The sequence below is a fragment of the Mobula birostris genome, chromosome 2, assembly GCF_030028105.1.
Source record: "Mobula birostris isolate sMobBir1 chromosome 2, sMobBir1.hap1, whole genome shotgun sequence".
Classification (NCBI taxonomy): domain Eukaryota; kingdom Metazoa; phylum Chordata; class Chondrichthyes; order Myliobatiformes; family Myliobatidae; genus Mobula; species Mobula birostris.
Genome location: NC_092371.1, coordinates 31,440,334 through 31,465,023, shown reverse-complemented (window position 1 = coordinate 31,465,023; position 24,690 = coordinate 31,440,334). Strand labels below are relative to the sequence as shown.

General features: G+C 41.2%; 1 protein-coding gene across 1 annotated transcript in view; it reads left to right on the top strand.

Annotated features, from left to right (window-relative positions):
- Positions 1–604: 604 nt before the first annotated feature.
- LOC140185836 (protein-glutamine gamma-glutamyltransferase 2-like) overlaps positions 605–24,690 on the top strand; it is a 54,950-nt gene continuing 30,864 nt past the window's right edge. The window contains exons 1-4 of the mRNA XM_072239607.1: positions 605–703; positions 1,026–1,205; positions 14,944–15,183; positions 16,862–16,980. Coding sequence (XP_072095708.1) covers positions 694–703; positions 1,026–1,205; positions 14,944–15,183; positions 16,862–16,980 — 549 coding nt within the window. The 5' untranslated portion in view covers positions 605–693. The remainder of the gene's footprint in view (positions 704–1,025; positions 1,206–14,943; positions 15,184–16,861; positions 16,981–24,690) is intronic.

Below are 24,690 nucleotides of genomic sequence, written 5' to 3'. Positions count from 1 at the left end.
TTTCCCATTGTGACTCCTTAAACCTGCCACTTTAACCACCTTGTTCATCATCTAGCCCAGTATTTTAACTGTGGCCCAATGATTGGGGCAGGAATAATCCACGCAGATCCAAACCTTGAAGCCTGATCACTCATCCATCAAGGACCTTGATGCAGTCTACCAGCATCATCCCTATAGCGCATGAACTTCTTAGTATCCAGAAATTCATCTCAATTTGTTTTCAAAGAACTCTCCAAAGCCGGCTAAAGCTGAGAACCCCAAGATTCACCAAAATTCGCAGTTTAAAAAAAATCACCTCGGCTCCCTGGCCGGGGTAACGTTGTCTCTGAGTCTGCTAGATCTGTCCCTCCCTGAGCCCCGTTGTTTGGTTTTGCCGCTTTGAAGATGGATATATAAGGGCAGAGAAATGTGGCCGGTGGGTGCACCCAAAATCGTCGCGTCTCTCCCCGAGGAACTGGGGACTCGACCAGCAGAGGGAGAGTTTTAAACAGTTTACTCAAAATTGTGAAATACTCCCAGCTTTAAATCTGATTCACACGCTTCAGCGTCACCCGTATATGGGGTCTATCGCGCTTGAATTCAGCGGAAGTTGTGGTTGGGGCGCGCAGGTTTGGCTATAAAAGTTTGCAGTCCTGACAGGGAGCGCGCAGATTAAGACGAAGTGGTTCGGCGTGAGAGCAGCCTGCAGCAAAAATGGCACAAGGTAAATGCGCTTCAGGACCATGGAAAAGACAACCGCAGATTTTCTTTAACAGAAAATAAAACTTGCGGGCAAAGTACTGCTTTCCACTTACAAATACTAACCGTACTGTAAATTATTAGGGCTTAGAAAGAAGTTAAAAATGTGTTGAGTTTGAAGTAATTGTTGAATTATTGCATATATTTCACGATGCTCTACTAGAAATTGCTAGTGAATGAAGAGAATGAGATAGTTAGTCATCGCTTTGTGGTTTGCAGAATTCAAAGAAATAACAGTTTGGGTTAGTTTATTCAACAACACGCTCTTGTATGTGTCTTTTTCACAGTACTCGAGGTGGCTAGCACAGATCTGCAGTATCAGGTCAATAACACGGAGCACAACACGGACAATTTCGGCTTCAAGCGACTGATTGTCAGACGGGGCAGTCGCTTTACTATCATTGTGAACTTCGCCTCGCGGGGCTACAAGCCATCAAGTGACCAGATCTCCTTCATCGTGGAAACAGGTAAAAGGGGGCAAGATGCGATTCAGATACGTCTTGGTTTGGTTTGGGATATGGGGAATAATTGATTTCCATAAGACATAGGAGCAGAATTAGACCATTTGGCCCATCAAGTCTGTTCTGCCATTCTATCATGACCAATTTATTATCCCTCTCAACCCCATTATTCTCCCTTTTCTCCGTAACTTTTGACACCTTTACTAACCAAGAAACTATCAACCTCCACTTTAAGTATACACAATGACTTGGTCTCCACAGCTGTCTGGAAATGAATTCCACAAATTCACCACCCTCTGGTTAAAGAAATTCTTCCTCACCTTCGTTCTGAAAGGACATCCTTCTATTCTGTGGTTGTACCCTCTTGTCCAAGACGCTCCCACTGTGTCCCCACTACTGAAGTATCTCTTGGACTTGGTCCCATTCTGCTCCAACACCATAACCATGATGTAATTTTAAGTCCCAGAACTGAAGCACTCTACCAGTGCTGGCCTTACTTCATTGTTGACTCTAAACTCTAGAATTCTCTCCCTAAGTCTATTCTCTCCATCTCTATCTTTCTTTCCCATTTTAAGAAGCATCTTAACTTCTACCTTCCTGACAAAGCTTTTGCTCACATGCATAATGCATAAAATGCTGGAGGAGCTCAGTAGGTCAGTCAGCATCTATGGAAATGAATGAACAGCCAACATTTTGGGCTAGGATCCTTCTTCAGCACTGAAAAGGACAGGGGGAGATGCCAGAATGAAAAAGTGATGGCGGGGGATGGGGAGTGCTGGGGGGAGGAGAAAGTGATAGGTGAAGCCAGGTTGGTGGGAAGGTAAAGGCTTGGTGAAGAAGGGATGCTTTCAATATCTCCTCAGCTTCAGTTTTAAATAAATGTGAATTGCTGCTGAAGTTATTATGCACACTTCCCTTCATAATAAAGTCATTTTAGCATTGAAAAATATTGTTTGCGTTGAAAAATATTATTGTTTTATAGCTTTGAACATTCAAGAATGCTTATCTTTGATATCAAAACCGATCCTGCTGTTAAATTGCATAATTCTGCATCTTAGACCAGTCTGATAATCTGTAGAACAGTACTTCACGCATTGAAATTGTTTTTTTAGCACTCTCAAGGCATTTTACGATTACTTTTACTTAACCTTCTTTTATTTTTCTATGAAAAAGGGAAATATTGTTATTAGCCTGTCTCGAGTAGTCATAGCCAGAATCATTAGTTCACCAGGGTTTAATTAATTTACTTTGGAATAACGACATTAACACCACTGAGAAGCAGTCATTTTCCAAATGTGAGTCTGCAGTACAAGCTCAGAACAAGAAAGCAAGAATGAATCAATGTTACAGGCAAACTTCAGCATTTGCTTATCACATAGCTGCAGTATCTTCAGCATCTCCACAGGGGCTTCTGAAGATACAAGCTGCACTCAGCAGCTCTGCTTACAAACGTGCTCCACACGAAGCCAAGTGTATGAGTCAGTCTGCTTGTGATTTCCATAAGAACGTACGATTCTCCACTACCCATACGAATTCACAACTGTATCATGTATCAAGTTGAGTAAGTAATTCGCCTGTTGGCTACGTCAATTCCAATCTAACAGTGAACCCTAAGAGAGGATGTAGTGGAGCTGTTGATCTGATATTTATTTATTTCTTTATTGAGATACAGTGTGGAATAGGCTCTTCCAGGCCTTCGAGTCATGCTGTCCAGCAATCCCACCCCCCCTCCCCCGATTTAACCTTAGCCTTACCACGGGACAACTTACAATGCCCTATTAACCTACCAACCTAATGCCTTTGGATTGTGGAGGAAACCGGAGCACCTGGAGGAAATCCCTGCAGTCACAGGGAGAACATACAAACTCCTTACAGGAAGCACCGGGAATTGAAGCCGGGATCATCCATACTGTAAGGAGTTGTGCTAACCACTACTCTGCCATGCCCGAAAGATTTTCAGTAACTGAAATGAACATTAAAAATGAATTTAAAATGTGTTGTAATTCAGCAGAGCAGAAGAGACGGAGAAAGAGGAGCACCATTCCTGACTGTTCCACTTATTGGTTTGATTTTGTTTGGTTTACAGGCAAATTAAATACTTAATTATTGACGGCTGTCTCACCAGAAATTTTCATCACTTAACACAATCTGCAATTGGTCTTTATCACCCCATGACCTTTTATGGTGAGAATAGCACTGAATATAGAGAAAGTTCAATGGAGTTCAAGATCAGAATGCTTGCAACACAGTGAGAGAGCTGCAGTGTAGGACAACTATACCTGAACTTCAGAGATAATGCATTAGATGTCAGGAGTTTAACACCATCCCATGATTTGGAATTGGTTTAATACTATTACATGTACCAAGGTGCAGTGAAAAAATTGTTCATAACGATCATTATGTCTGGAATTAATATTCATTATGATTGTAATAAAATGGTCATACAGGTAATTTCATTACAACTGTGCTTTGAAGTAATACAAGGGAAACAAAATCAAAGTGTAGAATAAAGTGTTAGAGTTGCAGTGAAAATGCAGTGCAGGCAGACTATAAAGTGCAAGGCCGCGATGAGAACTAGTTTGTGAGGCCAAGAGTCCATCTTACTGTACTAGGGGAATATACAGTAGTCTTATAATAGTGGGACAGAAGCTGTCCTTGAGGCTGGTGGTATGTGCTTTCAAGTGTTTGTATCTTCCGCCTGATGGAAGAGAGACAAAGAGAACCTTTAGCTTCCAACCCTTTCGACTTCAACTCTGTTGATATAAACATGGGCCTGTGTAATATCCCCTTCCTGGTATCAATGACCAGTTCTTTTGTTTTGCTGGTATTTAAGGAAAGGCTGTCGTTGTGACACCATGGTAGTAGGCTCTCTGATCTCCTTCCTGTACTCCAACTCACTGCTATCTGAGATTCAGCCGATTGTAAGTGGTGTCATCTGCAGATGGAGCTAGAACAGAATTGGGCCACAAAGTTGTGAGTGCACAGGGAGTAGTGTAGGGGGCTGAAGTTACAGTCCAGTGGTGGGGATAATAGTGATTGGGAAAAGTGAAATGAACAAATGTTACTTCCTCTTTCTTTAATGTTAAAACCATCTTGGTACTTGAAAATAATTCTTGATAGAAGACTCAAGTAACTTTATTCTTTTAAACCAAGAAAAACAATCTACTCTCCTAGTGATAAGGCATATTACTTCAAACTATTTGAGATATCTGAAAACCGTTTATTATAGAGACATGTTTCACAAATGATCCTTATTTGTTCATGAAATGTGGAGCTGATATTTCTCTGTTTGCAAGTTTAAAATCAGGAGAAAAATAAATTAATAGCCCATCTTAAATATGTCAGATATTTCTTAGAGTTATCGAGACATACAGCACAGAAAGATAAGAAAAAGTTAAAATTTATTTGCCACACGTACATCAAAACATACAGTGAAACAAGTCATTTCAGGAACAGCTACTTCCCCTCTGCCATCAGATTTCTGAATGGACGAAGAACCCATGAACACTACCTTACTATATATTTCCCTCTCTTTTTGCACTGTTTAATTAATTTATGTATTTCTTTATACAGTGCTTATAAAAAGTATTCACCCTCCTTAGAAGTTTTCTTGTTTTTTTTGTTTTGCAACATTGAATCACAATGGATTTAAGTTGGCTTTTTTGACACTGATCAACAGAAAGGACTCTTTTATGTCAAAGTGGAAGCAGATCTCTACAAAATGATCTAAATTAATCACAAATATAAAACACAAAATAATTGATTGCATAAGTGTTTACTCCCTTTAATATAACACACCAAATCATTATTGGTGCAGCCAACTGGTTTTAGAAGTCACACAATTAGTTAAATGGAGACCTGTTTTTAGAGACCTGCATGTTGTTAAGGTGTTTCAATTGATTGTAGTAAAAATACGCCTGTATCTGGAAGGTCCAACTGTTGGTGAGTCAGTATTTTGGCAAAAAACTGCACCATCAAGACAAAAGAACACTCCAAGCACCTCTGTGAAAACGTTACTGAAAAGTACAAGTCAGGAGATGGATACAATAAAATTTCCATGTCACTGAATATCCCTTGGAATATAGTTATGTCAGTCATAAAGTAATGGAAAGAGTATAGTACAGCTGCTTAGAGCAGGCCATCCTCAAAAAATGAGTGACCATGCAAGAAGGGGACCAGTGAGGGAGGCCACCAATAGACTTATGACAGCTGAAGTTACAAGCTTCAATGGCTGAGATGGGAGAAACTGAGTTTACATCAGCTGTTGCTCGGGTTCTTCACCAGTTTCAGATTTATGGGGCAGTGGCAAAGAGAAAGCCACTGTTGAAAAAAACTCACATGAAATCTCAGCTAGAGTTTGGCAGAAGGCATGTGGGAGACTCTGAAGTCAGTTGGAAGAAAGTTCTATGGTCTGATGAAACCAAAATTTAACTTTTTGGCCATCAGACTAAACGTTATTTTTGGCATTAGGTAAACACCACACATCATGAAAAACACACATCCCTACTGTGAAGCATGGAGGTGGCTGCATTATACTGTGGGAATGCTTCATTGCAGCAGACCCTGGAAGGCTTGGGAAGGTAGAGGGTAAAATGAATGCAGCAAAATATAGCAAAATCCTGGAAGAAAATCTGATGCAGTCTGTAAGAGAGCTGCGACTTGGGAGAAGATTTGTTTTCCAGCAAGACAATGACTCCAAGCATAAAGCCAAAGCTACACAGGAATGGCTGAAAAACAACAAGGTTAATGTCCCAGAGATGCCAAGTCAGAGTCCAGATCTCAATCCAATTGAGAATTTATGACTGGACTTGAAAAGGGCTGTTCAGTCACAATCACCATGCAATCTGAAAGAGCTTGAGCAGTTTGGTAAAGACGAATGGGGAAAAATTGCAATATCCAGATGTGAAAAGCTGATAGAAAACTATCCACACAGACTCAAGGCTGTAATTTCAGCCAAAAGTACATCGAATAATTGCTGACTTGGTGGGAGTGAGTAATTATGCAATCAATTATTTTGTGTTTAATAATTGTAATAAACTTAGACCAATTTGTAGAAATTTGTTTTCACTTTGATATGAAAGATTCTCTTCCGTTGATCAGTGTCAAAAAAGCCAAATTAAATCCACTGTGAGTCAATGTTGTAAAACAATAAGACATGAAAACTTCCGGTGGCGGGGGGCAGGGGGTTTGGTGGTGAATACTTTTTATAGGCACTGTATATACTTATTATCATAATTTATAGTTTTTATTGTTATGTATTACAATGCACTCCTGCCCCAAAACAACAAATTTCACTATATTAAATAGTGATGTTAAATCCGATTCTGATTCTGATAAATCAAATCAGCGAGGACTGTGTTGGGCAGCCTGCGAGTGTCACCATACTTCTGGCGCCAACATAGCATGCTCACAACTCACCAACCCTCAGCAGACATCTTTGGTAAGTGGGGGGAAAGTGGAGCACCCTGAACGAAAAAGAGGCTCTTTGACTCAAGAATCCATGACAACCAGCAACAGAGTGACACTCATCCAATTGCTGATCTCAATTTTATTCTCCCCAATGGCCCCCAGATTCTACCAGTCACCCACCCACTAGGGGCAGTTGACAGTGGTCAGTTAGCCTGTACGATAATATAATTAGTGGAAATATACATGGTTCACAGCCACTAACATTGAGTTGGGGTTCACTTTAAGAGGCTGGTCTGACATGATAATGGAATTACGTAAAGTACTTTTAGCATGCTTTGTGTTCAGTGTTTAGAGTTCAATAAATAAGTTGTTACAGATTTTATAAAACATAAAATGCTTCCAACATTTTATTTGCGAAAACCTACAAGCCTGCAAAAGTGGAAGGAAACTGAAGCACCTAGGGGAAACTCACATGGTTGCGGGGAGATTAAATTAAATCAGACAGCACCTAAAGTCAGGATTGAACGCAGGATGATGGGGCTGTGAGGCAGCAGCGCAAATGGTACCTCTGGTCTGCCTGTGTGTCACCATTTATTTCAAGTCAAAGTCAAAGTAAACTTATTGTCAAAGTACTTATATGTCACCATACACTACTTTGAGATTCATTTTCTTGAGACATTTGCAGGAAAATAGGATTTATGAAAAAAAACTATACATAAACGCTGACAAACAACCAAGGTGAAAATAAAGCAATTTTTACAGATAAATAATTAAATAAGTAAATAGTACTGAGAAAATGATTTGTAGAATTTTCGAAAGCTTGTCTGTAGGTTGTGGTTTATTTTTTGCTGATTCATGTTTATTTCAGAATTGTTTTCAAAAATGCATTGACCTAATTCACATGTCCCAATCTACTCTGATGTACTAATCTTAAAATACATTATTGTCACATTATTATTACCACAGAAAAAATGTCATTGGAAAAGTATAGCATGAGTAGGCAGAAGCAACATGCTTTGTTGAAAGAGAAATTATGTTCAATGTCGTGATGATAGTTATAAGACACTTGAACACGTGCCATATGAAAGGCTGTGGGTAGTACAAGGTGGACATATCCACTCGTTCCTCCCCACTGATCTCCCTCCTGGTACTGATCCTTGAAACCGGAACCAATGTTGCATCTGCCCATACACCTTCTCCCTCACTGCCATTCATGGCCCCAAACAGTCCTTCCAGGTGAGGCGACACTTCACCTGTGAGTCTATTGGTGTCATCTATTCTACCCGGTGCTCCCAGTACATTAGCACATTCCAAAGATGTACAGGTTGGGGTTAGAAAGTTAACGGCACACTATGTTGGTGCCCCAGCACAATACTCGGGCTGTGTTGATCGTTGACACAAATGACACATTTCACTGTGTGTTTCTATGTTCCGAGGTACACGTGACAAATAAGGCTGATCTACCTTAATCTGTCTAGCTAAATGTGGATGTTCAGAGTGAATAAAATGCTGCTCTGTCAGGGTAGGTACTTTGTGTTGTTTCACATTGGAGAGTCAGGAATTGAGGGAGTTACCTCAGGATAAGAGGTTGACCACTTCAGTCTGAAATGAGAATTAATTCCGTTCCTCCTAAGATTTGTGATTATGTGTATTTCTCCCCAGTAGTGGTGTGTTATCTGTCCAGGTGACTCCTACAGTTCATCCCACTGGCAAATCCAAACTCACACTATCACAAACATCCTATTTGTCATATCCACGCCCCCAGACAACTTCTCTGCACCTTAAAAATAACTTTTTATCATCTCTTTCCTAGTTCTGACTAAGGATTTTTTACTTAGAGCATTATTTCTGTTTCTCTTTCCATAGATATGACCTGCTTTCAGTACTTTCAGCCGTCTTGTTTTGGTTTCCATTTGTTTTTCATTTCATTTGGTTTTCAGTATTCAGTTGAAAACTTGGGACTTACAAAACTGTCTTAAGCTGGTGACAAAAACTATTCAAAGCTGTAGTTCATCTCCATGGTCAAGGTACAATTTTAAACAAGAGTGATCAGAGGATGAATGAACTTCTGTAGACAGGAGCTATGAGGACGTGGATAACTTCATTCACCTCAACAATGAGCTGATTTCATAACCTGTGGACTCACCTTCAAGGACTCAGCAACTCAAGTTCTCACTATCATCTATCGATTTATTTATTATTATCTTACAAATACAGCTGTATTTGCACAGCTTGTCTCTTTTGCACAATGGTTGTTTGTCACTCTTTGTTCATGTGTAGTTTTTCATTGACTCCATTACAGATATCCCACCTCTCCCGGAAGTTCTGGGAGTCTCCCGCATATTAATAGTGGCTCCCTGATGCCCGAAAATTATATACATCACGGAAATCAATTTTTTTGAGAGCGAGCTAGCAAGAGCAAGCAAGAGAGAGCGTTGGAGAGACCACGAGAGAGAGAGAGCGAGAGCGTGAGAGAGAGTGCGAGAGAGAGAGAGAGAGAGAGAGCACGCCATGGCAGAGTGTTCCAAAAAAAGAAAATATAAAACGTATGTCACCCCAGGCTACCCTAAAGTGTACCCCTGCCTAATAGGGGTCAAAATAATGGCAGTGTTGCTCGCTGCACTGTTTGCAATAGTGACTTTTCTATTGCCCATAGTGGGTTAAGACTGTAAAAGACGTATTGAGGTAAGTTTAACGGGTGTCATTCGTTCATTAGCATAGCTAACATTATTTAAACTAGCTGGCTAGCTGCTAAGGAGCTACTCTATTGCAGACATCCCACCTCTCCCGGGAGTTCCAGGAGTCTCCCGCAATTTGATGGTGCTACCTTCCTGAAATGAGTTTTTGCAGGGAGAGATGTCTGCCATTATATTTCTTTGTTCTACTGTGAATGCCAGCAAGAAAATTAACCTCAAAGTCATATATGGTGACATGTGCATACTTTGATAAAAAAATAATTTGAACTTTGAAAGGTTTCCAAGAACAATTTCAGAAGTGAGAGACACAGGAATCTGGAGCAATAGTAACAGGACATTATGACTATTAGAGCCTTCTGATGCTCTTTACAAAGGAAGAAAGCAAAAGTTGTGAGGGTGTTTCTTAAAGTTACAAAGGTATTGACTGGGTAGCTGTGGAGGAGATGATTCTGTGAGTCTAAAAGTAAGAGCCATTTATAAGGAAATCATTGACAGAGAATTCAACAGGAACTTCTTTATCCACAGAGAACAGTGGAAAGTTCTGCAAACTTATTCCCACGTGGAAAATGCAGGGAATGATGCAGATGTCAATAAGTGGAAAAGAGAACAGAGGGAAGGAATGAACAACAAGTTGTATGGATGAATTTTAATTATGTGGGAAGCAGAAAGAATCAATTGTCGTGGCATTATTGAGTTATACAGCAGGGAAACAGGACCTCCAGCCTAATGTCCATGCTGAATGCTGTTCCTAGTGGTTAGCGTCATCTGCCCCTGTTTGGCCCGTGGACCTCTAACCCACTTCTATCCATGTGCTTATCTACACATATACAAATGCTAAAGGAGCTCAGCAGATCAGGCAGCATCTATGGAGGGGTGTAAACAATCAATGTTTTTGGGCTGAGACCCTTCTTCAGGACTGATGCTGCTTGACCTCCTGAGTTCCTCCAGTATTTTGTGTGTGTTACTCAAGATTTCCAGCATTTGCAGAATCTCTTGAGTTTATCAAATACTTACCTTGAAAGCTTTTAAATGTTGCCAATGTGCCTGCCTCAACCACTATTTCTGGCAGCTCATTCCAAATACAGACCACCCAGTGCATGAGAAAACTACCCTTGCTGAAGGACTCTTGACCTTGCAGTCTACCTTGTTATGATCTTGCAACTTATTGTCTCCCTGCACCAGACGTTCTCTGTAGCCGGTGCACTTTATTCTGCATTCTGTTATTGTTTTACCTTGATGAACTGTATAATGAATTGATCTGTGTGAACAGTATAAGAGAACTGTTTTTCACTACACCTCGTTACATGTGACAGTAATAAACCAAAACCAGTTCCAATCATTTTAAGTCTCTCACCTCTGAACTTAAACCTGTGCTCTCTTGAATTCAGCACCCTCTCCCTGGGAAAAATAAAGACTGTCTGTGCCCTCTTGATCTTATATACATACCGTCATCAGGCCATCCCTTGTCAAGCAGGACATTAACACCCACTTGGAGTGGGTGTTTGTTACTTGAAGGGGCGTAATTGTAGTGACCTATTTCAGTACTGTAAATTCTGCATGATGTTAGTATATAAAAATAAATAAAGCATCAAACCAGCACCCAAAACTTCCTGTGTTGGCAGTCTTAAAATAAAACATCCTCTCTGCGATTATGCAGAAGCATTAAACTCTTAGCATCTCAGTCACTGGTATAAACAACATCTTTCATCTCTAAAAGTTCATTAAGTTCTTTATTGGAATCCCTGTAGTTAAATATTTTTATTGACTAAATAAGTGGGTTTAATTTTCAGAGCTGCCTATGGATCAAGTCAACATCATTTAAGTAAATGCTGCTAATGTTCAGGTGTACTAATGCTTGGTGAAATCTTTCGATTTCTCCTTGAGCTTCAGCATAAAGCATGGAATAAGCATGGGCCTTGGTTCCAGGTTACCTGCCTCAGGACATACTGAACATTTGGCCTGTTTGATTTCATGGATTAGTATCTCTGTTAAAGTGGAGTGGAAGCCTTTGTTGGTCAGAGCTGACTGACCATGGATATTGCATCCTAGTTGCCTAGATACGCAAGCCTGGGCAGTACGATATGGACAGCAAGCTGTTGCCCATGTAGCAAGCTCCCCGTCTCCACACATCTGATGAACCGAAAGGAATGGCAGAGACCAATACAGTTTGATACCAGAAGCATCACTGGAGTTGCCAGTCAGCTTTGAACTCAATGTAGGAGTGCCTTTGGAACTCCAGCTCCAAATTATTCCCTCAGGGTCTACCCCGAAGCCTTCTTCATGAGTGGGTATAGCTGCGAGGCAGTGGAGATTTGAGATCAGAGTTCTCCTTCTCATAGATGAGATGCCAGCCACAGCTGGCAAGCCCCATATGCCTGAAGCGACTGGTTTCAAGGCACCAGTAACTCATCTTTGCCCCTTTTCCTGTCTGTAGAAATGGTTTCGCTGGGCTTAGCAGCTAACCCACATATGAAGGCCAGGAGCTGGACTTGGTTGCCCAAGGCTATCTGAGCTGCACGCCATTGGGAGCACTTAATAGATAGTGGGAGCTTGTCCCCATTATCAACTCTGGCTATAACAACCTAAGTCCTACAAAGGGTGTTATGTATTCCCACACTAAACAGTCACTTCTGGACCTGCTGGATTAGAGTCCAGATTGTTGTTTTTATGTGTTTTTTTCCATGTGGTTTAACCTTTATGTTTGCTTATATGTATGTGTTTAAAATCACATGTTAGTCTGTAACTTCTGGCACCATGTAGTACATTTAGTTTTATATTTTAGTAGTTTCTATGTCTACAAACCAGAAGTATTAGTCAATCAGTACTTGTTCACAGGTTTCTTATCTCAACTGGCCCAAAAATGTTTGCAGTATAAAAGCAAACCACAGGTCATATTCCTTTGTTAAAAACAAAGTTCAAATTTATTATCAAGCATGTATACCATCCACAACCTTCAGATTCATCTTGTTGCAGGCAGCCACAAAACAAAGAAACTCAGTAGAATTCACGAGAAGAGCACACACAACATAGACTGCCACATATCCAATGTGCAAAAGAAGACAAATCACACAAATAGTTAAAAAAAGTAAACAAATAACACATGGTGCAGGAACTGCAGAGTTCCCAGCTGTGAAGACAGTCAGCGCTGAGGCAAATGCAGGCCCTGAAGCAGGGCAATAACTGCTCTCAAACCTGGTGGCATGGGACTCAAGACTGCTGCACTTCCATCCCAACAGTAGTAGTAAGAAGAGAGGTAGGCCAATCAAACGCAGGCAGACATCTCTGAACAAGTCTTTGTTTTCTGTTTTCAGTGTCGACAATTTAATCTTGCTCAACACTTTAATCAGCGGGGAGTAATGGAACCAAACATGGGATTATCTTCCACTATCAGGCCTTGATGCAGTGTCCACCCCAGCGAAGGCTGTACTGGCACTCTCGAGAGATTAATTTTGCTAAATCCCCCAGGAAATTGCAAAAAACGGCAGTTTATTTAGTCAATTCAAAAGTATTTCCCTTAAATGGAAATTACAGGCTGCAGTCTGCAGCAATCACAGTTCAGAAGAAGTAAATCTATTAAAGTATCTAGTAATTATGTGAGTTACCTGCAAAGCGTTGCCATTGGTTGCCAGCACCAGCTTGCAGAGACAGTGCTGGTATGACCATTGCTGGGGGTGGATGCCATGTTGAGGCACTATCCTGGATGGTAAACCTGTGTTCTGCTCCGTTACAGAATACAGAACGTATGCAGAACATATTTCAATAATTAGAAATGTTAAAACAAACTAGTAAACTGCCCTTCTGCCATGCAGTTCTTCTTCTCCATTCAGATGAGTGAGCTCCAAATCAGGTACGAGGTTAAAACCTGTGCAGGACCAGCAGACAGACCTCTACATCTTTCAGTAGCTTTGCACTCCAGGATTAGATCCACAAGGATTTCAGAGTCCTGACACTGCCTAAAATCTGCTGGCAAGTTGTTCCCCAACAGATATTTGAGTCACGCTGATCTTCCTGCGAGTATAGAGATACCTTTGGTTGTAACTCCAAAAGATGGTGGAGCACTCCCATAAAGTTGTACACAAACAATTTTATGGGGCTTAAAGCTGCTCTTTGATTTGATGGGAGTGCACTCAATGAGTCGAAACTGACCTGTGACTGGACTGCTCTGTATGAAGTGCATGATAGTGCATTGGTTCTACATTGAAAACAGTCAAACTTGGTGCACCAGCAGTGTGTCAATCCACTTTCTCTACTAAGAGAGGTTCTATGATATACACTCAGTGCCCACTGTATTGGGTACGTTTGCTTATTAATGCAAATATCTAATCAGCTAAACATGTGGCAACAACTCAATGTGTAGAAGCATTGATTCAAGAGGTTCAGTTGTTGTTCAGACCAAACATCAGAATGGGGAAGAAATGTGTTCTAAGTGACTTTGACCATGGAGTGAAAGTTGGTGCCAGACAGGGTGGTTTGAGTATTACAGAGACTGCTGATCTCCTGGGATCTTCACGCACAACAGTCTCTAGAGTTTACAGAGAAAGATGCAAAAATCAAAAAAACCGTTCAGTGAGCAGCAGTTCTGTAGGTGAAAACATCTTGTTAATGAAAGAGGTTGGAGGAGAATGGCAAGACCGGTTCAAGTTGACAGTAACTCAAATAATCACACATTATAACAGTGGTGTGTGGAAGAGCATCGATGAACACACAATTTGGTCCTTGAAGTGAATGGGATATAGCAGTAGAAGATAATGAGTATACACTCGGTGGCCACCTTCTTAGGTATAGGAGGTTGCTAATAAAGTGGCCACTGAATTTACAAGGGCTACTACAAGGGGAGAGAACATGAGGCATATTGGCATACCAGGGGAAACTTTACAGACATGGTAAAGATGTTTCACCAATAATTTAATGGCTGAGATGTTGAGTAGATGGGTGGTCCTTTCTCACATAGCAAGGAACTCCATCACTGTGGCAATGCACCAAAACCATGGTTGCTGAGCAACCGAATAAAAGTTAAGAAATGGAGTGAAAGAAAAAAAGAAGCACGGGAAAGGAAGAAAAATATTATATATTTTTATTTAGGGTTAAAAATTCTGCGCAATGAGCCCGAACCACCCAATTACACCCCTGTGACAAATTAACCTACTAACACATATGTCTTTTGAATGTGGAAGGAAACCCACATGGTCACGGGAAGAACGTATAATCTCGTTACGGATAGTGGAAGAATTGAACCTGGGTAGCTGGTACTATAATACAGTGCCACGCTAACCACTATAGTACCATGCACTCACATAATTCCAGTAGAACAACAAGCATACGAAATGATGACATATGTTTAATATTCACAGTAATTAGTTGGGATCAATACGCACAATATGCTGGAGGAGCTCAGCAGGTCAGGCAGCATCTACGGATAGGAATATGTAGTCGATGTTTCGGGCCAAGACCCTTCATCAGGATTGGCAATACCTCTCGTTTCTGTACTAGCATCTGCAGTATGTCTTGTGCCTGTAAATAATTGGTAAATAGATTAGCTTGGCAATTAATTTTGAACAATAAATTGATGAGCTTTCTTGTCGTAATTTGAGTAACAGTCTAATTCACCTTTGGTTTTCGCTAATTCTTTTTTATTCCAGTTTTGGAGGCTGTGCAGGCATCTGAAAAAGTTGAGTTTCAACTTTCAAGTTCACCATCTGCAAACTCATGGAATGCTACCCTCAAAAACAATGTTGGAAATCAGCTGACCTTGTCCATGTGTTCACCGCCCAACAGTAAGGTCGGACGCTTCTCCTTGAAGATGGTGTGCACAACACAGGGTCATTCCAGTCAGTTTCAACTGGGAGAATTCATCCTCCTCTTCAACCCCTGGTGCTCAGGTACAAACATGGCTGAAATGTATCAAAACGATAATCTGAAAGATCAAGCAATCTGAAACACTTGTACTCTCAGTCAAGGTACAGGTATTGAGTGTAGGATAAAGTGAACATAGTGTTGTCGAGTGAGCGAGTCCCATCTGCTTGCATTTGGCCCATAGCCCTCTAAACTTCTGCTGTCCATGTACTATCTGGACAGCGTTTTGAAGTTGCCTGGTAGTTCCTTCAGGATACGCACCACCCTTTGTATGAAGAAGCTGCCCTTGTTCTGTTCCTTCCTCCTTTCTTCAACAGTGGAGCTCTGTCAGTGCCTTCCAAAGGTATCAGTCATATAACATGGAAACAGGCCCATCTATCCATCTTGTCCATGCTGATTGAATAGCCTAGTGAACCTAGTCTTATCTGTCCCGATGTCCCATTTAAATATCTCACCTCAGATTTTAAACGTATGTCCCCTTGTTTTTAGCACCACCTCCCTGGGAAAAAAGGGTTCTGTGCTTTCACCCTATCTATACCTTTTTCAATCTCCTGCACTCAAGGGTATAGGGTTCCAGTCCACACGTCCTCTCCTTGTAATTCAGGTCTCCCAGTCCAGTCAACATCTTGGTAAATATTTTCTGCACTCTTTCTAGCTCACTAATATTTTTCTTATAACAGGGTGACCAAACCTACACATAATACTCCAGCTGTGGACCCAGCAACATCTTTTATAACTGCAAGATAACTTTACAACGCATATGCTCAGTGCTCTGACTGATGAAGATCAGCGTGCTAAATGCTTTCTTCACCTCCCTGTCGACCTGTGATGCCACCTACAGTGATCTATGCACTTGCACTACGAAGTCCCTCTGTTTCCAGAGAATGGTGCAAGGATCAAAACACATCCAGTGAGTGGCAGTTCTATGGGCAAAAATGCCTTGTTAATGAGAGAGGACAGAGGAGAATGGCCAGACTGGTTTATGCTGACAGGAAGGCGACAGTAACTCAAATAACCGCGCATTACATCAGTAGTGTGCAGAAGAGCATGAAGTGGATGGGCTTCAGCAGCAGAAGACCACGAAGATACACTCTGTAGTCATTTTATTGGGAACAGGAATACATAATAAAGTGGCCACTGAGTGTATGCAGACGCAAGCACACCCACACCCACAAGCACACACTTGCGAATGCAGATGCACACAAATAACACGCAAACAAACATACACATACACATATATCGGCACACATGCAGTTGTGCACAAACAACACATGCACACACACATGCAAGCACACACACAGACACAGAAACACACAAATACACCTTCCCTCATGATTTTCTTGATCATTCTACAGTTGAAAAGAGTAAAGATTTATGTACTCAATAGCTTTATAACAGAAGCTCTCTTATTGACATTAAAGGAAAAGTTGTTGCACTACGCTCTCTAACTCCTTCCTGTACTCTGACACATCATTATTTGAGATACAGCCCACTACTGTGGTAGTAGCTGCAAACTTGCAGATGGAGTTAGATCCAAATCTGACCATGCAGTCGTGAGCTTATATGGAGTAAAGTAGGGGGCCGAGACTAAGGTTCAACCTTCAGTATTAAACAACCATGTTACACAGGCATAGGTGGAAGGAGGTGTGTGGACATACTGTATGTGTTAAGTGGTTAATCCCTCTGGTTCTGTTCGTATTGCAGATGACTGTGTCTTCCTGCCTTCTGAGGATCAGCGCAGGGAATATGTGCTGAATGATCAGGGGGTGATATTTATCGGATCGCATAAGAACATTGACTGGAGAGCCTGGAATTTTGGGCAGGTAATGGAGGCTTTACCAGTATGAGTGGCGGGTGCCGAGTGAAGAAGCAGAAGGAGGGGTTGCACTGACACAGTGTGCGGACACAAATGCATGTGAATACACACACACACACACACACACACACACGCACACAGTCACATGCACATATATGTTCACATGCATATGAACAGGCACAATTATACCTCTTCCCATCAACCATTCAGTTGTTGAACCAACCAACACAATCCTAATCACCACTTAGCAACACTATGACTGTTTCGATCACTTTGCATTAAAATGCCTTTTTTTTGTTCTGATTGTGTTCTTTCTTATAAAAACTGTGTATAATTTATGTTTAATTGATGTTTTTCTAGTGAAAGCCGGTTTTCTGATACTATGTGACTGTGATGCTGCTGCAGGTATATCTTTCACTGTACCTGTCTACACAGGTACTTGTGCAGATGGCAATAAAACCAACTTTGACTTTGACACACACACAAACATAAACACATTGATACATAGACACATACACACTACTAAATACATGCACACAGATATATACATACACATGCACATATTCACATGCAGATGCACGTAAAAACAGATGCATGCACACACACAGAGATGTGCCTGTTATAATAATTCATCACTTCACACTTTGAATTATTTCTTACTTATATGTGATTTTTTTCATCATTATACCATTGGAAAGACAAAAGATTTATGTTAAAAGTTCATATGCTCAATATCAAGAAAGGATTTACCATTAAAAAGGAACAGCTTGCAGAAAATCATGGAATATACTGAGGGTGTAAGTTTTGGACAATGGCATGAAAACCATAGATAAAGAAGGAAGATGGTTGATGTGTACATTGTGCAATAAGACAGGTTATTAATTTTAGAAGAAATATAGAGAGGAACAGTAATAAATCTGACATTCCAATGGATGTTGGTATATTGATTCATGAGAAGTAGAAAGGCAATGGACAACTATGGCAGGCAATTAAGAACACAAATGGAAATTGAACTTTCACTGGAAAAGAGATGAAGGATAGAATTAATAAAAGCAACTGAAATATAGTATTTAGATTAGACCATTTCTGTGGTACTTTGTGTAGGTTTGGTCTGGGGTACATGTCTTGAGGTTCATAAAGTGTAGGCTCTCCAGGTAAGCATCTTGATAAGGGGTGATGTCTTTTCAACAAGTTTAGAATAGGAGGTGATCATATTGAGTCTCCAAGAGAAATTGATGCAGTAACTGTTGTGAGGCTGTATCCTGTCATTTAATGATTTAGAACAAGCTTTATAGTCATAGTCATAGTCATACTTTATTGATCCCAGGGGAAATTGGTTTTCGTTACAGTTGCACCTTAAATAATTAAATAATAATATGTAAATTATGCCAGGAAATAAGCCCAGGACCAGCCTATTGGCTCAGGGTGTCTGACACTCCAAGGGAGGAGTTGTAAAGTTTGACGGCCACAGGCAGGAATGACTTCCTATGACGCTCTGTGTTGCATCTCGGTGTAATGAGTCTCTGGCTGAACGTACTCCTGTGCCCAACCAGTACATTATGTAGTGGATGGGAGACATTGTCCAAGATGGCATGCAATTTGGACAGCATCAAAAATCAAAATGCTGGAAAAAGTACTGCAGATGCTGGAAACCTGAAATAAAAATAGAAAATGGAGGCATTACTATTTATATTTCTAGGTTTTCAACATCTGAAAAGAGAACAAATAAAAATATTGGGAATACTCAGCAGGCTGGGCAGGGTCTGTGTTGACAGAAACAATTCAGGTCATCATCCTTCATCAGAGCGAAGAGAGGAAAGACCCGAAGTTTAAAGTACAAAGGAGAGGGGGAGCTGTGAAGAAAACAGAGGGAGGGTGCGGATGAGATGGTGAATTAGAATCTGAAAATGCCTGCCTAAAAATAATGTTGGGGCCATCCAAGAGGCAATGATGAATTATTGTAGAACCTCCTGTAGCTTTCCTGTTTCCTCAATACAACCTGCCCCTCCACCAATCTTAATATTATCTGCAAATGTTGCAACAAAGCCATCTATTCCAACATCTAAATCATGGATATACAACATAAAAAGTAACCATCCCAACATCAAACCCTGTGGAGCACCACTATTCGATGGCAGAAAAGGATCCTTTTATTCCCACTCGCTGCCTCCTACCAATTAGCCAATACTCTAAACATGCTTGTAACTTTCTTGTAATGCCATGGGCTCTTAACTTGATAAGCAGCCTCCTGTATGGTACCTTGTCAAAGGCCTTCTGAAAATCCATTGCATCGACTTTATCTATGCTGCTTGTAATCTCCTCGAAGAATTCCAACAGGTTCACCAGGCAAGATTTTCCCTTAAGGAAGCCGTGCTGCCTTTGTTACTCTTTTTGATTCTGCATCCCGAATGCACTGATACTAATCCTACATGCTATCTTTTTTTTTCATCCATATAGTATCCATTTTACCATTTGGTCTTTTGGTCTAACTGATGTCAGATTCAGCAGCCTATAATTTCCTGGTTTATAATTAGAGCCTTTCTTAAACAGTGGAACAGCATTGGCTATCTTCCAATCCTCACCTATCACTAAGGATTTTAATTATCTCTGCCAGGGCCCCTGCAGTTGCCTTCTACAGGGTTTGAGAGAACACCTGTCAGGCCCTTGGGATTTATCCACACTAATTTGCCAAAAGACAGCAAACACCTACTCTTTTGTAATCTGTACCAAGATCTTGCTGCTGCTTTGCCACACTTCCATAATCTGTCTCTGTGTCTGTTTCCAGAGTAAATACAGATGCAAAATATCAATATATACTCTCCCCCATCTTTTTTCGCTGCACACATGGATTATCATTCTGATCTTCCAGGGGACCAATCTTATCCCTTGCAATCAAAGTTCAAATACAAACTACATTTATTGTCAAAGTATGTATGCGTTATACAGACTTAAGATTTTTCTCCTTACAGGCCACCACAAAACAAAAAAAAACAAAAGAAGCATTTTAAAAAAGACCATCAAACACCCAATGCACAGAATGAGAAAAAATCTTTACCTTTTATTCTGACAGGCACATACAAGCTTTGTACTCTCAAAATTTCACTTGTGAAAGCTTCCAGTTATGAAGTAAACCTTTGCCAGAAAACAACCTGTCCCAGTCCATACTTGCCAGATCCTCTCTGATATCATCAAAATTAGACTTTCTCCAATTTACAATCTCAACCTGTTCCAGACCTATCCTTTTTCTATATTTACACTGATATTAATGACAATATGATCACTGGATGAAAAGTGTTCTCCTACAAAAACTTCTTCCGACTGCACTGTGGTACTGGACCTTGCCTAATAGCAGGTCCAGTATCACACACTCTCTTATTGGGACTTCTTTGTACTGATTAAGGAGAATTTCCTGAACACATTTGACAAACCCTATCCCATCTTTTCCTTTTGCAGAATGGGATTTCCAGCCAATAGATAAAATCACCTACTATCACACCTTTATGTTTCTTGTAATATTCTGCGATCTCTCTCTCCGAATTTGTTCCTCTAGATTCTGTGGACTGCTGGGTGGTCAATAATATAGTCCTATTAACATGGTCATACCTTTCATATTCCTCAATTCCACCCATAAATCCTCACTAGATGAGTTCTTCAGTCTGTCCTGACAGAGCATTGCTGTGAATTTTCCCTCATTAGTAATGCCACCCCTCCCCCTTTAATCCCTCCTGCTCTGTCGCATCTAAATCAACAGAACACCAGAATATTGTGCTGTCAGTCCTGCCTCTCCTGCAATCAAATCTCACTAATGGCGACAATATTATAATTCAAAATGTTAATCCATGCCCTGAGCTCATCTGCCTCTTCTACAATACTTCTTGCATAGAAAGATACACAGCTGAGGACATTAGTCGCACCATGCTCAATCTTTTAATTCCAAACTTTATTTGAGAGCTTAACAACATCTGTTTTCCCAATTTACAACTATCTGTTCTGGCACTCTGGTTACCATCTCCCTGCAGCTCTAGTTTAAATTCCCTGTACAGCGCTAGCAAACCTTTCTGCTAGAATATTAGTCCCCCTCCAGTTCAGGTGCAAACCATCCCTTCTGTACAGGTCCTATATTCCCTATAAGAAGAGCCCAATGGTCCAAAGATCTGACACACTCCTTCCTACATCAACTCCTCAGCCACATGTTAAACTGTATGATCTTCCTATTTCTAGCCTTCCTAGCACATGGCAAGGGTAGCATTTCTGTGATCACAACTCTGGAGGTCCTGCCCTTTAACCTAGCACCTAACTCCCTGAACTCACTTTGGCAAACCTCGTCACTCATCCTACCCATGTTCACCCTCCCACTTAAGAATACTGTGGAGTCAACCGAGATGTCCTGGACCCTGGCATCCAGGAGGCAACATCCCATCAGGAAATCTTGTTCTTGTCCACAGAGCCTCCTTTCTGTTCCCCTAAATAATGATTTGCCTGTTACCACTTCTTGCCTCTTCTCCCTCCTTCCCTTCTGAGTCACAGAGACAGACCCTATGCCAAAAAGCTGACTGCTGCAAATTTCTTCTGCTATGTCATCCTCCCCAACAGTATCCAAAGTAGTAAACCTATTGTTGAGGGAGATGGCCACAATGTTATTCTACGTTAGCTGTTTAATACTTTTCCCTTTCCTGACTGCCACCCAGTTTCCTGTGTCCTGCACCTTGTGTGTAACTACCTTTCTGTATGTCCTGAATGATCCAGAGTTCATCCAGTTCCAGCTCCAACTCTGTAACGCAGATTATTAGAAGCTGCAGCTGGATGCACTTTTCTCAGTTGTAGTCATCAGCAACATTAGCAGTCTCCCTGCCTTTCCACATCTTACAAGAGGAGTATTCCACTATCCCATCTGGCATCCCTGCTGTTCTAACTGTGCAAATATAAAGAAGGAAGCAATAAATAAACTGGAAAATAAAATCTACCTCCAGCTTTTTCACCTTCTCTCATTCGTCTCTCCTTGGTGATGCCTTGAAGAGCTAAAGTCTCAAAATTTGCTCTCTAACATTGTCCACTCCAAAAAAGCACTCTGCTTGCTATTTTAGTTTGCTCTTGTCAACCAATTCTGATCATTGATTGGCCGTTGTGCAATGCACCAAACTGCCACGAATCAATGCCTATGTACTCAATCAAAGAACCTGACAGAGCTACTGTACAGCTTCTTACACTTCGCATTGCTAATTGCCTACTGCACAAAACACCAAATGGCTTTCTTAAATGAATCAGTTATGTACATGGATGGAACTAGCTCGCTGAGCAACACAGTCAGTACAGATGAGTTAGGCTGAAGAATCTGTTTCCATGCTGTACTCTGTATTAGAAGATATCAAACATAACTCCACTGCTGACGAAATCCCCAAGACATTCTACAAGTACGTGAAGAGCAAGAGGATGACCCGTGTGAGAATAGGACCAATCAGGAGTGAGAGTGGAATCATGTGCATGCAGCTGGAGGAGGAAGCAGGGTAACTTCATAAATACGTAGCTTTAGTATTCACCAGTGAAAAGGACCTTGGCAACTGTGGGGATGACTTACAATGGACTGAAATGCTTGAGCATATATATGTTATAAAAGAGGATGTGATGGAGCTTTTGAAAGATATTAAGTTAGATAAGTTGTGGGATATACCCCAGGCTACGGTGGGAAGTGAAGGAGGAGACTACTGAGCTTCTGGTAATGATCTTTGCATCATCAATAGGGATGGGAGAAGTACCAGCGGATTGAAACACTGCAAATGTTGTTCCCTTGTTCAAGAAAAGGAGTAGAGGTAACCCAGGAAATGATAGACCAATGAGTCTGACTTCAGTGGTGGGCAAGTTATTGGAGAAGATCCCGAGAGGCAGGATTTATGAGCATTTGGAGAGACATAATCTGATTAAGTATAGTCAACGTGGTTTTGTCAAGTGCAAGTCATGCCTTACGAGCCTGAATGAATTCTTTGAGGGTGTAACAAAACACATTAATGAAGGTAGAGCCGTTGATGTTATGTATATGGATTATAGACAATAGACAATATGTGCAGGAGTAGGCCATTTGACCCTTTGAGCCAGCACCGCCATTCACTGTGATCATGGCTGATCATCCATAACCAGTATCCAGTTCCTGCCTTATCTCCATAACCTTTGATTCCACTATCTTTAAGAGCTCTATCCATCTCTTTCTTGAAAGCATCCAGAGACTTGGCCTCCACAGCCTTCTGGGGCAGAGCATTCCATATACCAACCACTCTCTGCGTGAAAAAGTTTTTCCTCAACTCCGTTCTAAATGGCCTACCCCTTATCCTTAAACTGTGGCCTCTGGTTCTGGACTCACCCATCAGCGGGAACATACTTCCTGCCTCCAGTGTGTCCAATTCCTTAATAATCTTATCTGTTTCAATAAAATCCCCTCTCAGCCTTCTAAATTCCAGAGTATACAAGCCCAGTCGCTCCAATCTTTCGACATATGACAGTCCCGCCATCCCGGGAATTAACCTTGTGAACCTACGCTGCACTCCCTCAATAGCAAGAATGTCCTTCCTCAAATCTGGAGACCAAAACTGCACACAGTACTCCAGGTGTGGTCTCACCAGGGCCCTGTACAGCTGCAGAAAGACCTCTTTGCTCTTATACTCAATTCTCCTTGTTATGAAGGCCAGCATGCCATTAGATTTCTTTACAGCCTGCTGTACTTGCATGCTTGCTTTCAGTGACTGATATACAAGAACACCTAGATCTCGTTGTGTTTCCCCTTTTCCTAACTTGACTCCATTTAGATAATAATCTGCCTTCCTGTTCTTACCACCAAAGTGGATAACCTCACACTTACCCACATTAAACTGCATCTGCCCACTCACCCAGCCTGTCCCAGCCTCATTTCAATAAGGCATTTGATAAGGTTCCCCATGCAAGGGTCATTCAGAAAGTAAGAAGACATGGGATCCAAGGAGACCTTGCTTTGTGGATCCAGAATTGTCTTGCCCACAGAAGGCAAAGGGTGATTATATTTGGTTTGTATTCTGCATGGAGGTCAGTGACTAGTGGGAACTATTCTGGGACCCCTCCTCTTCGTGATTTTTATAAATGTCCTGGATGAGGAAGTAGAAGAGTGGGTTAGTAAGTTTGCTGATAACACAACAGTTGGGGATGTTGTGGATAGTCTAGAGGGTTGTCAGAGGTTACAGCGGGACATCGATAGGATGCAGAACTGGTCTGAGAAGTGGCGGATGGAGTTCAACCCAGATAAGTGTGAAGTGGTTCATTTCGCTAGGTCAAATTTGAAGACAGAATATAATATTAATGGTCAGATTCTTGGCAGTGTGGAGGATCAGTGAGATCTTGGGGTCCATGTCCATAGAACACTCAAAGCTGATGCACAGGTTGACAGTGTTGTTAAGAAGGTGTATTCTGTGATGGCCTTCATCAACCGTGGGATTGAGTTTGAGAGCCGTGAGGTAATGTTAAAGTTATATAAGACCTTAGTTAGACCAGACTTGGAGTACTGTGTTCAGTTCTGGTCACCTCACTACAGGAATGATGTGGATATTATAGACAGAGCGCAGGGGAAATTTACAAGGATGCTGCCTGGATTGGAGAGCACACCTTATGAGAATAGGTTGAGTGAACTTGGCCTTTTCTCCTTGGAACAACAGAGGATGAGAGGTGACCTGATTGAGGTGTATAAGATGATGAGTGATAT